At 40.4% G+C, this 15,508-nt stretch overlaps 1 protein-coding gene across 1 annotated transcript in view; it reads left to right on the top strand.

The window, feature by feature from the left end:
• Positions 1-2,778: 2,778 nt before the first annotated feature.
• LOC118411727 (disks large homolog 5-like) overlaps positions 2,779-15,508 on the top strand; it is a gene marked incomplete in the record, with an annotated part of 47,774 nt that continues 35,044 nt past the window's right edge. The window contains 1 exon segment of the mRNA XM_035814209.1: positions 2,779-4,178. Within this exon segment, the coding sequence (XP_035670102.1) occupies positions 3,884-4,178 (295 nt within the window).

Here is a 15,508-nt window from a genome sequence, read left to right on the forward strand (position 1 = left end):
CATAGATTCAAACAGTGTAAAATACAATAACACAAGTGTCTACTCTAGTCTAAAACTAGTAAAAGCTAACTCTAGATCCTGGGCTATTGGGTTCGACTCCTTTTTCGAAGACAGTGGAAGACGAAAGATCCCACTTTTCATTATGTGTGGGTTTAGTGAAGTTAAAAGGTGAGCTGCTTTCTTTTTGTCAGTGAATGTGAGAAAGTTTGGATGGAATTTGATGGCTTCTTTGAACAGCTCTTTTCTTTCTTGATTATAGAAAGAGCAGTTTGACATAAAATGTGTCTCGTCTTCCACCACGTTTGACGTGCATTGTTTGCACGTTCTTTCACACATGGATAGCCTCTTGTACCGCCCTCTCTCGAGAGGGTGGGCACTAATTCTAATTTTGCTGATTGCCGAGCGTAAATCAAAATTATCTAATTCTAAGTATTTTTCTATAGTATGTGCTGTTTTACAGGTCTTATAAAATCTTAGCTTACCAGTATCTATACTCAAGATAAGACGAGAGGTTTGGATAAACATATCAGAGATTCTAGATCTTATCATTGTACATATAGATCTGAGATCACTAAGTGAGTTACATGAATAGAAAAGGTAGGAGTGGCCACTACCATCTAAAATTTCTTTCACTCGTTGTAACAAGGTTCTTCTACGACTGTTAGAAATAGATTTATGTTGATACAGAAGGGCATCAGCTTGTAACAAATGTCTTTGAGGATCCATTTGTAATAATCGTAGCCAGTAACGAATAACACGCACAGGTATATCTAAGTCTAAAGGAAATCTGCCAAGCTCCGCTCTGGATGCTAAATTACTACAATTTCTAGGAAGTCCAAGTATATTCTTACAAAAACGGTGATGGGAAATTTCAATTGGGGAGTTGTCATTAATAGACTCTGTGCCACAAATTTCACACCCATATAGGAGAATCGGCTTTATACAGGAATCAAATATTTTTAACAAGCACTTTGGCGCTATCACTTAGTAGTAGTATCAGACCACGATCCGCGGAGCCTGGTACTAGAGGCTCGGCCATCCCTAATCTTCTCGATAAGTGTGTTGGGTTCTTTTACAATCAGGCTAGAGAGAACGGTTTGACGCTTGGGGCGTCTAATAAAGCTCCCTCATACATGGCGTTGGATCGTCAGATTAAGGTTCCCATAGGGATCCAAAAGGACGTAAGCTAAACAGCCTTTATTACGCGGCATGCATCGCAATGTCAATTACGGCTGGTTTGACTCGAGCCCTTCCGAAGATAAAGCGAACATTGTGAGGACAAATCAGTGAGTTGGTGCGTCGAACTCTGCGATCGATACTTATTAATATTTCGGGTTGATCACCCTGGGAAGAAACTTAAGTCCGGTGACATGGCTGAAAAATTGTGCAAATCAGTAAGAAGTGGTGGCGGCAAAATGATCTCCTCCCATGTTGAAAATATTGCCTCCAGCAAAAAGATACGTACGCCGGCGCACCTAAAGATCTACGAATGGGGCTATAAATCTTATAAATCTTACAAATAAGCATAAATGTGGGACTGATAATGATAATGATGAGATATGAGGCAGCTCAGGTTCTTCCCAGAATTATATATTTTTTTACATTCTTGCCAATATTCAAACCAAAAGTGTACGTGTTGGGATCATGTGACATGGTATGGAGATCAATTACAGTTTCTCAAGACTGGAAATGACGGGACTGTGACTTCTGTAGCCGAGGCGACTGCGTGAATGTATGCTTCTCTTGCTTTCACTGTACATGTATATATTAGCCGTGTTGCACGGGCTAGTGTATAACATCAGAAGAAAGAGGAACCTCTGAAATGACGTCTATCAGAGGGACCATCCAATATAGAATTTCATTATCATTGTCATGATTGCATGTACTACCCTTTAACGAATTTAACTCAGACACTTTTTTATTTTTTCTTCAGTAGTCCCCTGTCCCCACAATCTTTCGATCATTAATTATTTTGTAAGAATTTTTTAATAACACAGGATGGCACAGACTCAGGAAGATCCTTTAGAAATAAATTTCTTTAATTGCCTGGCGAACCGATGAATCGACAGAAAATTGAAATCATCAACCGACTCCCCTTTCTTTCCGACCTACCCCTTCTGTTGCAAAACAATAACGTTACCGCTCTGTGATCACCAGAGCTCGAGATCTAATTGATATAATTGATCATTCCTTCAGCGAAGCTTGAGATGTAATGAACCATTCTTAGTGAGTTTTGCCAATACAGCAATCAGTCAGGCATTTCTACCCTTTTCTCAGTGGCGTCAGAAACCTAGGAAGACATCATCAATACTTCTGAAATCATCATGTGAGCCTTAAAAAGTTTTACTATCGAATGAGGTAGCTCATAAGTAATTTCCAAGTTTCACGGAAAATTCACAACAAAAATCGTATTCGATTTCATCTTGGGAGAACGTAATTCTTGACAAATGTTATTGGCGTACCTTCACCAATGCCTCCTAGCGTTCAAAAGATTTACTACACCTACTTATCGTAAAAGGCACACTTTATCAAGCCGTTCTTTAGACATGTTTGTTTTCCTACGATAAGTCGTATTCAATCAAGAGAAAATCACCAAAAACATATTCTGTACATCAACGGATGTTGCCAATGAGGAATCGCAGTAACTTTTCAAAATATATTTCCTACACTAAGGAGTTGTTTCCATAGCTTGAAGTATACCAGCTCCGTTTTACATTCGCTATTGATTGCAGAGCGGGGGCCGGGTAAAGCTCTCCAATTAGAAATTTATATTAATATCAGACTGCAGCTTGTTTTAGGTATTTTGATAGGCATTTTGTCAGTTTTCTTTTCGTCTGCCAGACTTTCAGAAATAACTCAGTCTTAATCTCCAAGCAGATACAACGGTAGCGTAAGATGGCATCAAAGCCAGAGGAGTGAAGCAGGCATAGGATTAGGTGTGTATTTGGCTTTCCTTTTCTCAGTGGAGTGCACTAGTAGTAACGTTAGTAGGTAAAACGGAGATGTCACATGCTTGGCTTTCAGGCGACTGTTTACATTGAACAAGGAGCTTTTATACAGCTGTATAAAAGCTCCTTGCTTTCAAGAAAGAATAACAAAAGCTATCTGCAGTTATTCCATTAAGCGATAGGCGACGTTCGTACAACAGTGCTCCAGCGGGATTTGCAGTTTCATTCATGGTCAGAGATTGGTGGTGATACCAGACAGGTGTGTGATGAAATCGTTCTTAGACAGTGTCTTTTGCGTCATTTATGTATATCTTAATGGTTCCTTTGACAATTCTTGCTGCGAATTCAGTGTTAAGAGGGTTTTGATCATCTGGCAGTGTAAAACACTGGCTTGTCCAGGTAAGGCCGCACACCTTGTAAACCACGCCTACCCTATGACCCTTAACCTCCTCACCTGCAGTATAAGCTACGTCAGCATCAGTGATTGAGCTGATTAATGGTAGGGCGGGGCTTTAATGCCCATATTTGGTAGGCGGCTGACCTGAATTTCCATATATAGGCCGTACCCTAGAATGATTGACAGCGAGCAGCTGTTGTCAATGTAATGGCGAACTTGGTCAACTGTGACTGGGCCGTGTTTGGGAGTTTGGAGTTCAGTTGATATTCCCACAACATAACAAGATCGTCGTCCACCAGGCCGTCTGGTCAACAGCTGAAGATGTAAGCTTCTCGTAGAAGTATGTTTAGGCTTCCCACACCATTCTGATCGTCGCAAAAAATCAGTAACAATCGGAAATGCGAGCATTTGCAACTTGAGCCTGTTGCGACATAATTTTGTTGCAAAATGGCCGCCACTTTTGTATCGACGGACCGGCAACACAGCGACTTTGCAAGGCGTCTTCCCGGCTGAGTAGACCAAGATTTGGAAGCGAATCATGGAAGACAAGCACAAGGAACTGTTGCAGCTTCACCGTGCCAAGTTTGTGGAGTGTGTGAAGGTAGAGAGGTTGTGGGATACTCTCCAAGGGGCGGGGGTACTGACTCCCACAGACGTTTCGGATATTCAGAGTTCAGCTCAAGATGATGGAGGAAAAGTGGAGAAACTTTTGGACCTCTTGCTTGAGAGGGGCTCCAGCGCCTTCCAGAGTCTGTGTGTGGCCCTGGAGAAGACGTACCCACATCTGCTGACGGTCATGTTCCTCGGGAGTAACCAGGGGACTCCTAATGCAGGTTTGTACGGTGGGAGGGTGGGGGAGGGGGGGATGAAGAAACACTAAACGGTCCAGCATCCTCTCCATGCAGATGTAGTTTGGGTGGAAAATCGCGACATTTTCTGATTGCACGACCTAGACGACCACTGACCACAACATTCGGCCACTGCAAAGTCCATTAACAGAATATTTTGATTGTAAGCATGCACTCGGGAAATGTCGCGAATTATCTTCTACACCAACATCTCATGGAGAGGCACAGCATCCAAAGCTGGAGGACAAGGGGTGGGAGGGCGTTAAACTGCACAAATCCTTTTTTTGCAATTGACATTTTTGATAAACCTGGGTTTTCAGTGATAAATCTTTGGACAAGGATGCTACTATGCAGGATGTCATATCATTATGACTTTTTTTTATTTAGAGCTGCAATTAGTGGGGGAGGGGGGCAGTGGTAGTGTCCACAGGTCCTCATCATAGGAAGTGACATCATGTTCAAAAATAGATGAATAACAAGTTTATTTGCAAGTTCTTGGTGGAGGGCTAATTGCAACATGTAACGGTATTTAGAAAAGTATACATATAGATAATAGTACTGTACAAGATACTATGGTGATGAGTGGCACAAGGGACTACTTGTACCATGGTGGAATACAAGCTAGCTAAGATATTATAATATTTTGGGTTTAACTTCTTTTTTTAAAGCAGCGGAAGACGAAGTGTTCCATTTTTTTCTGTTATGGGTGGGCTCTGGTAAGTTTACAAGGATGTAGTTTTCTTTTCGTATGATAAGTTTTGTTGGCTACTTTCAATAGCACTTTGGATAATATTAAAATCATTCAATGATGTACCCTTCAATTTTGTTGAAATCGTTCCTCTCTTGTTTCTCAGTCTTGTACTTTGTACATTACTAAACTACCTCATAACATAACAGACCAATTCTGTAAGACACAATAATGTGGTATACTAAAGTTCTCAGTGATGCAGACTGGCGCATGTTTTGAAGGTTTTAGTCGATTCATGCTTGTACTTGTAGTGTGGTTTTCTTTATAGATAATTGGAACTTTGGAAGGAAAGAGTATGTTCTCCTTGTTCATATCTCTCGTCAGCTGACTTGGGTAGCCATTATACATGTACAGACAGTTGCCCCCCTCCCCACCTGACTTTGTTAGATGGTATAATCAATGTTATATCGTATTCTTTTTCTCAACTCATGAATTATTGGTTAAAATGAAAAAAAATAGCATGACCTGTGAATATGATCTGCTAAGAGGTCAGTTAAGTATCAGTTATTGGTATTTATAACCTGGGAAGGCTCAGCATAGCTGTCGCTAAGCGAGATCAGTCGTAAATGTGAAATGCCATCAGGTTATTTCTACAGTTAAATGGCGTAGTGGCTAAGCTAGTAGACACGAGTTGGAAAAGTTACAGGTTCGATTCCTGTCAACCTGTCTAGACACTGTGTTCTTGGGAAATGCAACTTTCCTCCCTCCACGCAGGTGTAGAAATGGTTACCCGATCAATGACAGTTGGGGAGGTAAAAGGCCGTGAGTCAGAGGAGAGGGATGGGCACTGCCTTCCAGTACTGTGCTCTAGACCAGAGTACAGTCAAACCTGTCTATAGTGGCCACTCAAGGGACCGGACAAATGTGGCCACAATAGACAGGTGGCCTCTGTATAGAGGTGGCAACTTGTAGATAAAATACCCAAGGGACCGACAAAAAGTGGCCACTATGGACAGGTGGCCCCTCTGTAGAGGTGGCCCCTAATACAGGTTTGACTGTACTAGATGCAGTGGATAACAACCCATTGTGCCCACAACCTCAAAAAGGATATGGGACTACTTTTCCTTCACCTTTTACATGTTGTCCTCTTGCTCAGGTCAGAATCAAGACCTGTCTCAAGGAAGTACAATTGTATGTTTTGTATATTTACATAAGATGAATGTGACCTTCGTTTTTCACTGCACTACTTCAACAGCGTACATGCTTGCAGAATATTTTTCTTCAGCAACACGTCGATAGACTTTGCCCTCGCAGACTTATTAGTGTGAATGACTTAGTTTCAAAAGCGTCAGATGGTCTTTGATTGGCTAGGACTAGTACTGGAAATGTCATAGGCACAAGTACGTGGGCGTAAGGGGGTTGGTTCTTAATCTGCGTTGATCCTCATGGTACAAAGTCTGGTTTAAGGTTGCAAAAGCGTGACATATACATGTACTTTCACTTCTGTAGTACTACAACTTGTACAGTATTCTTTTAATGTTATCTCAAAATACCCATATGCAACACATAATTTGAACCTACATGTATTTCAAAGATGTAAAAAAAAGTCTGCATGTCCAATTCTGCATGTGTAAAAGATCTTGTTTGAACTGCAGAAGTCTTATAGTCTATCACACTGCATCCCAAGGCTTGTATATTACACAGACTTTCACATAACGTACGAGCTTTGGATGTTAAGTTATCGTTAAATGTATAAAAAGTTGGTGCGAAAGTATGTGCACACTGTAAGGATATGCAGTTTGTCAACATTGTTATATCTTTTGGCAAAGTTAGGGATTGTATGTTATAACATGGTGATAGATTGATTGGTTGGTTGGTTTACAGGGTGACAATATTATGAAAAGGTTATCATCACCTGTTGTCTTCCATGTATACAGCTGGTAATTCTCAATAATTAAACAAAATCTATCCATCATATGACAAGCACACAAGATATCATAGCCAGAAGTTCTGTTGCTGTACTAAGGAAAATCACAGGGAGGCTCCCGGTGATTTTCCTTAGTACAGCATCCGAGGGTCAAATCCTAATCATACCACATTTCATGACAATCTATCAATAGTTATGCTGCTAATCCACATACATACAAACTTACATATGATACAATGCTATCAAAAACATAACCTTCTGGTAAAGTAACAAATTCATGCCACAATATGCAATCCTAGGCTAGACCCTTTGATTGAACATCTGTTTTAACATAAAGCTCTGAAGTTGAAACTGTGGCAGCAGTTATTTGGCAGTTCTTCTCAATAGTGTTTGGTGTCCTCCATGAATTGCATAGAAAGTTTAATCTCAACACAGAGAGCATGAAAGTAAAAGCCTTTTCCAAAGTCACTTTGTAATCCTGTAAAGCAAAATGTGTGACTCATTTAGCACAATTTTATCAGTTCTTTTCACCTTGCATACCTTTCTATTTGATATAAGTAAAATGGTTTCCTATGTTATATCATTCATTGTGATGTACACTGTACTTCTACAGAATGGTTACAATGCGCATACTGAACTTGACTTCAGGTCAGATTCAATATGTTTAAATTTTGAACTGTTCCGATATAATATACATTCCCGTCAAGAGAACTGTGGGGTGATTGATTATACAGAGGCAGCGGGATTTGTTCGGCTAAGGCCTTTAGTGTGATTTGTGAGATACTTTACAGTGGAAGGCCGTACACTACACTAAAGGTCCATACAGTAATGGAGGATGGGTCATCATCGGTGATGAGGGACAGGATTGGAGACATTGAATGATGGAGTTGAAGGATAAGGTTATAGACCAGGTGTGGATGTTAATGGTGTGTTCTGAAGAGACCCAACTTGGGACCGGACTCTGACAGATATAGATGTAAGTGTGCATAGGTGACCAGAAGCTAAGAAATTAAAAGTGTGAGTGAGGTGTGATCAGGATATTGTGTATAACTTTGCCTGGAACGGTAGAAAGAAAACTGCAGGTGACTTATAAATGTTATAGATATCATTTTGCTTGTGACATTTGGACACAATTTTTTTAATGGTCTCAAGATTATGTGTGCTTGAAATAGCAAGCCAGACATGTCCAGAATAATAGATATGAGGCCATAAAAGTTGCACATTTTCTCACTCAGCCAAATGGTAATTCATGTAGGATACCTTAAGGTTAGTTACATATTAGCTAGACACAAACAGTGATGAGAGACCTTGCAGTAATTAGAAAGTCAGAAGCTGCTGCTGCTAGCATGTCCAGGACAAAAAAATGCAAATAACAGGAAATTTACTACAGTACAGCAATCTATCCAGAGCTTCTTATGTTGTGCTGAACAGAAATGTCTGGACACACACACAGACACAGAGATACATACACGCAGATATACCCAAAAGAATACCTTCATATTCATAGAGGTATTGAATACAGTTCAGTGAGTTGGTCTATATCAGTATGTGAAAACCTGTAAATCATTGTGCAAAGCTATATAGAGCGGCAAGCTGCAGGTAGTTATCCTGTGATAAGTTGAAAATAATGTCATGATCGACCACCTGTATGTAAATCATAGCAGCAAATGAATAACAATTTACAGGCACAGTTGTAAATGATCTTGTAGGCAGACATAAAATGTTATCTGTTGTCGCCTGGGGTAATCGTATCACAGTCATTCAAATGTCATTTCACTTATTAAATTTTGTCAACTGTAAAGTTCTGGGAAGAAGGATAGCATTGAATATTAAGTTTGTGTTCAAGTCTTCTACTTTCTAGGCTTTATTGTGCATTTAGTTATGTTTAACTCTGACATTTGATCAACTTTAACATCTTGTTATCATCATTGCACTGCAAACTGATTTGCATACTTGTTTGTTTGTATGTTTATTTATTCACACAAAATACACGAATCAATACAGAAAAAGAATACGTAAAAACAGTACTTTACAGCCCAATATATTGCATTCAGTTGTGTCTTCAGTTGAGCTGAATATAAGATACTGTAGTCCACCAAACTGTGATGTGAAGCCAATGTTGGGATGACTTTTGTGACAGGTTAATATTTTCTTATTTGGCTTTCCTCAAATACAAGACCTGTATTCAATGCACCATCCCAGGGACATCCCCAACCAAAGCTAGGCACTCATTGTCGCCTGACTGACTGAAGTTAAGTGAGGAAAGTTGTGTTAATTTCCTTTCCTAAGGACACAACATAGAGACATATGCTTAAACTGAGTGCCTAACAGTATCATGGGCAGGCCAACAGTGGCAGATGGAAAGGGGGTTGATGTACTACAACACCTGTGTCTCACTCTTTGTTTACCCCTGACCCTGATTAGGGCTACCTTAACAATGGTAGGCTTATAGTGCTGTGGTCAGCAAGATTGCACACCTGGCCTTCAGGCAGGGGTCATCAATCAGCTGGTCAAGACCCCGTAATGAGGCTCTCTTCAGTGGACCTTTTCAGGTACATGTTGTTTAATCAGCATTTCCTCGAAGTCAAGGTCTTTTCATGACAATGGCTGTTCTTGGAAAGAGGAAGGGTTAGGCAAACTTACTACCAAAAAGTATGCACAGTTGTCATGCTTTTATTTTTGAAGTACCAGAGTAGTTAACTCAGAATTGATGTGTTCAAAAATGTGTTTTTCCCCAGAACTGTCAGAGAGACTGCAACTCATTGCCACTAAGTACTATCTGATATAAGAGCATACATTTCATCTAAACAATGCTTACAGTTACAGCTAGATGTGCAAACTCTAAATATGATGGGTCGCTCAGTGTAATATAACCAGCTGCTGTGTTACTATATGTGGTGCGGAGCTGGTGTGTTACACCGAAAGTCCAACGAACACGAAGAAAATGGGACAAAACAGAAACCCTAACAAAAACACCTAAAAGACGTCAAAAAGCAGCTTGAGTCCAACCTCTGCTTGGAGAGTACACCAGGGAGGATATACTGGCTATCCTGCACTGACAAACTTTCTTAGCTAGAGACTGAAAAACACCAATGTGATGTAACACAGGAAAGACACGTGGACACCCATCACCATGTCTATGTCCAGTGAGCCCAGTTGTTCCCTCTGTGCTTGATTCTAGCACCAGGAGACAATGGTGGTGCTTGCTATGACAAAGCTAAAATGCTATGTACATTCGTATGTTGTAAGGTTACAACTGAGTGTTAACACAGGAAGGTAGGATGTCTGCAGTGACCCATGCTGTATAACCCGTGTCTTGTCATCCCTAACTACCCACCAGATCTCCTTACCATCTGCACACTGTCCAAGAAAACATGCCTCCCCACCTCCATCTCACCTGTCTCAGGTGACACCCAGGTAAGCTACAGGTCAGCTGGGGTGGAACAGGGATGACGGATTAGGCAGATGGCGAATCCAACAGGGCGCGCCAGGGATTGGTTTTTCTGCAGGTGTTGCACAGTTTCTGAGGCCCAACAGCCTAAGAAAACAGGTCAGCTTTTCCCCTATGTCTTCAGCATTGTATGGTGGTTTACCTGTCACATTGGACAGGTGTGCTAAGTGACTGGATGTACCTGTAGGACTTCAGTGTTTGTGTGAGGGTGGGGCTTCAATGGCTATAGTGATGTCTGTTCAGAGAAACGTCCTCAAATGTGTTAGCAATTTTCTTAGTTCCACTTTCATACGTATTACTATAGTATTAGTGAAAGCTTTTAGTTAAAGTTACGTAGTTGCCCAAGTCACTTGCGTCTGATACAGACCTGTTGCATCTATCATCATTGTTCTCCCAGTAACTTTCACTTTCCAAGTCAAGTCCAGGTAAATTTTTATAAAACGTTTCCTTTCAAAATCACTTCTGGGGTCAAACAACAGGATACAGTTTGGAAATGGTCAGATGTTTCAGATGCAAGTAGCATCCACCACCTTTTGTCCACGTGATTTGGTCAATGGGCAGATTGTGGGTGCCACCGGAAATGTCTGACCATTTCCCAAACCTATCCAGTTGCTTGAGTAACTGTTGTCTTGTATATCTCATTACCTGGACGAATAACCTTCATGGACGTACTTCTACTATGTAGTGCTTGTTACATCAAATGGTGAATGTTATGGGAAGAGATGTTTTAAGTGTGTATCTCTACTGAGTGTTCACTCTAAGTAGGATGGTGTCAGGTTCATGGGAGAGTCCACTTAGCAGCAGGATCTTTCAGAGGTGAAAGGTCATTGTCCCATAGTAGCTGTTTTACATGGGTTGGTTTTTTTATGTATCCTTGTAGGGAAATGAGGATATCTGTAGATCTCTGGAAGTGTGTTTTGCTACCTAATTTGTCTTTGTTAGTGGCTAAGGTGATTGGAGATAAATCCCAATCACTCCTAAGCTGTGGTTATGGGCCGTGAGTGAATGAGTGAGTCCTAAGCTGGATTCAGACTGTTCCTACCAGGATTTGTAAACTTGGATCAATCCCATCGTGGCGAAATCCCTGTTCTTCAATCCTGTTATGAGCGGGATCTTAGCTGTGTGGTCGACTGGCCCAATTTTGCCTTTTTTCCAGTTTTCCATGAAGACCTGACATTTATTTCTATTTGTTGAAGAGTGATAGCAATTATGTATTCATGTCTGCTTTCTCAGCCTTTCTAAGCCATTCATCTCATCAGAGGACCTGTAAACAGCATGATAATGGAACAGTTAGAACTTCACAGAATTTTACAGTTGACATATCACATGTCCACTTCTTGCCAGATGGAGACCTAAGTAAGGATTTGTTCTCTCCCAACATATCCTTGACATGGGATCTTGCTCAAATAAAGTCCAAAGTCTTTCAGATGGAAAGCTTAAAAGCAGACAGATATCCGGTCGTTACCTTCATCAATTACATCTGTGTCGATGCTGAAGTAGATAGCCAAGATCATGTTTTCACATTGTGTTGCCCCTTAATTGTACACCTGAAGTTCAGGTAGGTTACCTGGTTTAGGTAGCAGACTTCCCATCAGCACCTGTACAAGTGCTGTTTGTTGTTTTTCTGGATTGCAAAGGACCACTGTCTCAGGATGTTTATACTAAAGGTTACCTACGGTGAGGAAGACTTAAGGATTGGCAAAAACAACCCTTGGGAGGCTCACTGTGTTTGTGTTTGGGTCAAGATTAAAGCTAACCAGATAAACATCAAATATCTTATATCATATTCAGTTAATTGTATTTTTTCATATTGTTCATAATTGACTACATGTATGTACACATTTACCTAACACTGTGACCGATAGAGAATTTGTAGCCAAATGGTTACATCAGTGTTCTTAAGGTTAAAGAAAGTTCAAATGTTATAAAGGGCTAGAAATATATCAAGTAACTGTAATTTGTTGCAGTAGAGGAGGTCTACGAGCTGTAGAAGAGACTTGCCTAGTAGACGAACTTGCTTGTAAAGTAATCTAAGGTAAATGATGTATTAATGGCACTGAAGGCCTATGACTTGCATTATATTATAAGGAAGAGAAAGATGTGTAGATCGTCAAAGTGCAAAGGTGACTTTGAATGATACAGTGTTGTAGAAAGAGTGTTCAAACTGTTGTAGTTGTACGAATGTGAAGCTAGGTTTACCACAGGCAGCCTTGTGTAAAGTGAGCAAAACAGCAGCAGATTAATAGAACAATCCCAGGGTTGTCCTCTAGTTCCCACCCACCCTTGTGGCAAAGAGGGCTCAAATGGAAGCAGCGCCGGTTTAGGTTCCACATCGTTTCACGCCTGTGTGATCTGTCATTGTCGCCAAGCACCAGCCATTGTTCCCGGGGAAATTCAAGATGGCGGGAAGTCACCATGCCCAAAACTAAAGTCTGTAGTAGTAGACTACTTCTGTCAAACTTGTGGAGGCCCTATGTACCTTAACCAATCCATTGAACAATACTTATTACTACAGACATGATTACGCTCCATTTCATTTACTATCATTAATGAAATGATGATAGTAAACATAAGAAACAGATTGTATTTGACATTTTCGTTAGTTTTGATCTGTATTTGTTATTAAAGGTCAAAGTTCGCCTTGTTTTGAGCTTTTTTTCTTCTAAATTATTAGGACTTATTATTTTCAAATTTACTGCTAGTTATATGCAGGTTTACTTTTGTTCAGTATTATTGCATTACTCAATATTTTTCGCATCATTTCAGTATCCAGTCAGTTAAACTTTAACAATACCTAGGGTCTCTACCAGACTAACTATGCTTGCAGTAGGTGTAATATTTGTCAGGGGATTTTGGCCACTGGAGTAAGGTTTGATCAAGAAATTCCAATATGGGAATGATGCCCTTTTATCATTCAACAACCAACTGTTTTTGCAGAATTGCACACCTTAAGAAGGCCTGGTGGAGGCTAAACAATACCTGCAGTTTGCCATAGATAGATACGGTTTCAGTATCCGTCCACTAATTGAATGGTCAGATTTCCCGCCTTCCGTAGATGTCAGTTTGCTGATGTCCCTTCATGATCCAGTTCCTGTTGTCAACATACATTTCGCGCTCTGTCAAGAAAAATAGTCTGAGCCACAAACATAGCTGGTTTGTGTGGAGCAAATGACAATGAAATACAGGTGATTTAAAGGTGAGTTTGAGTTATATTTTGTTAACAAGGCCTTTTGCTTTCAGCATACATGAATACATCACAGTTTATTGAGTGGCTTGATATCTATTCAGTGCCGTCAGTCAATGTAAAGTTGGCCAAGCCCTTGGCAGAAAGAAGTGTCATTACCAATTTTCATACATGTGTGTACATTAACAAAGGAGATATGTGATCCTTATATAATCTCTTTTTATAAAAAGTTCAAGCCTGGCGGTAGTAAGGTAAACGTATATGGATCCTGAGTACAGTTTGTATTATAGTGTTTAGATTGTTAAGTGAATATGTTGTGATAGTGTAATATGATTATTAAGTGTAGAATTGGGTAATAGAATTATTATCTACCTGTAGGCATTAGGCTGAAACTTTCTTACCTCGGAGTTATACAATCGTGCACATTACAAGCACAAGTCATAGTATAACTTGCTCGTAAAGGGGCCTGAATCGTTTCACTTTAAGATATTGTATGAGTCAATTGTGTCCCAAGTAATGTTACCTTTTCTTTTCATATTTGAATCTACCTGTATGATGCCAGTGTTCCCCTGTAGTTTTAACTCAGGTGTGAACAAAGTCATATTTTTGTAACATCGGACCTTTGAACCCACACTGCCATGGTCAGGGCTCGATCCCCAAGGTATTAATTAGCCTGTATTGTGATCCTAGATCCATCCATTCTTCTCATCTCAAAAACCAGCCAACTTGCCCTTTGTTGCATGTTGCCCCACAGACAAAGGCCATTTTCTACCATTGCCCGGGGTTCGTGTGCATAAAAGCACGCTGACAACTCTTAAACATGGTCTGGCTCACAACTGAAAGTCCCTATTTGTCTGTTGTGCAACATGCTCCACATGTATGGGACGTTGTTAATTATCCACGAAGATAAGGCAGGAGAGAAAGGTTCTGTTCATTGTTTTCGTTTGACTGCACTGTTTAGCTTGGGTGAGTTATGGCATTATATGGGTAAACAGCTGGGATAAGCTGAGTTCATTCTGTGCCATTGTTTATCCCCCAACACCAAGTCACAGACCATACAGGGGTTGGCTGCCAGAATTGTAAACCTGGCAACAGAAAGACGTTTAGACCTTTTACTGTTGTCCTGACTACTGTATTTCTGTTGATGCAACAGGAGGAAATGGTAGAAAGATTGTAGATGTCTTTCTCTCAATCTCCTACAATTACAACTGGTAACAGAAAACAAGGAAATTGTGAAGTATTATTATCTTTTATACTTTTATTTCTTATGACAGTGTGCAAGGTTGTATCCCATTACTACAGGCATTAGTCATACCAGGTGAAACCTTCACTTTGAAGTATCCTGTTTTCCAAGTTATCGTTCTTGCAGTCCGCCAGTCTCGGTTCCTCTGCAGGAGCGCGTCAGACGCCATGGGAAATAATAAGTCATTGTTCTGTCAGACAGGCCCGTGTTTGTGGCTGTGGCCTTGCGTGGAGCAGGTCAAAGTTTGGCAATGTCATTTGGACTGCGGCTCAGCAGTTTGCACTAAGGCCACGGGTGACTGCTAGGGGAAAGAGGGGACAAAAAGGTGCTTTGGGAAGCTTTCAGCAAATGAGAATGGGAGCCTGTGCTTCTAGAAGTGTGATGTTTACTTGCAAACTCTATGCTTTATCATGTATCCATATTCCTGCAATTTTCTGTGGTGTTGTGGATAATACTAATAGTTGTCACTTGCATCTTTGCACATTTCTTGTGTCATCATTCTTAGAATGTTACGTAATCAACATAGGTGAATGTAAAAAAATGGAAGTTGTCTTATAAAGTTATATGAAAGGTATCAGTAACCAGGTTATAGACAAGTTAACCAAGGGAATGCAAATGGTGCTTCAAAACATTAAGTTTACTGTAATATTGTTTTTTGACCGATGATATGTACAGGATATGTTGTGTCCTCACAAAGGACTGAAGGGGGAGTTGTATTCAGAAGAAAAAGACAAATAAGAAGAACTTAGAGAAGATGACATAACTTTGTACTGTTGAGGGGCAAATTCTTTGAAAGATATTGACTGATCTACACACCAAAAT

This window comes from Branchiostoma floridae, chromosome 3, assembly GCF_000003815.2.
Source record: "Branchiostoma floridae strain S238N-H82 chromosome 3, Bfl_VNyyK, whole genome shotgun sequence".
Taxonomy (NCBI): domain Eukaryota; kingdom Metazoa; phylum Chordata; class Leptocardii; order Amphioxiformes; family Branchiostomatidae; genus Branchiostoma; species Branchiostoma floridae.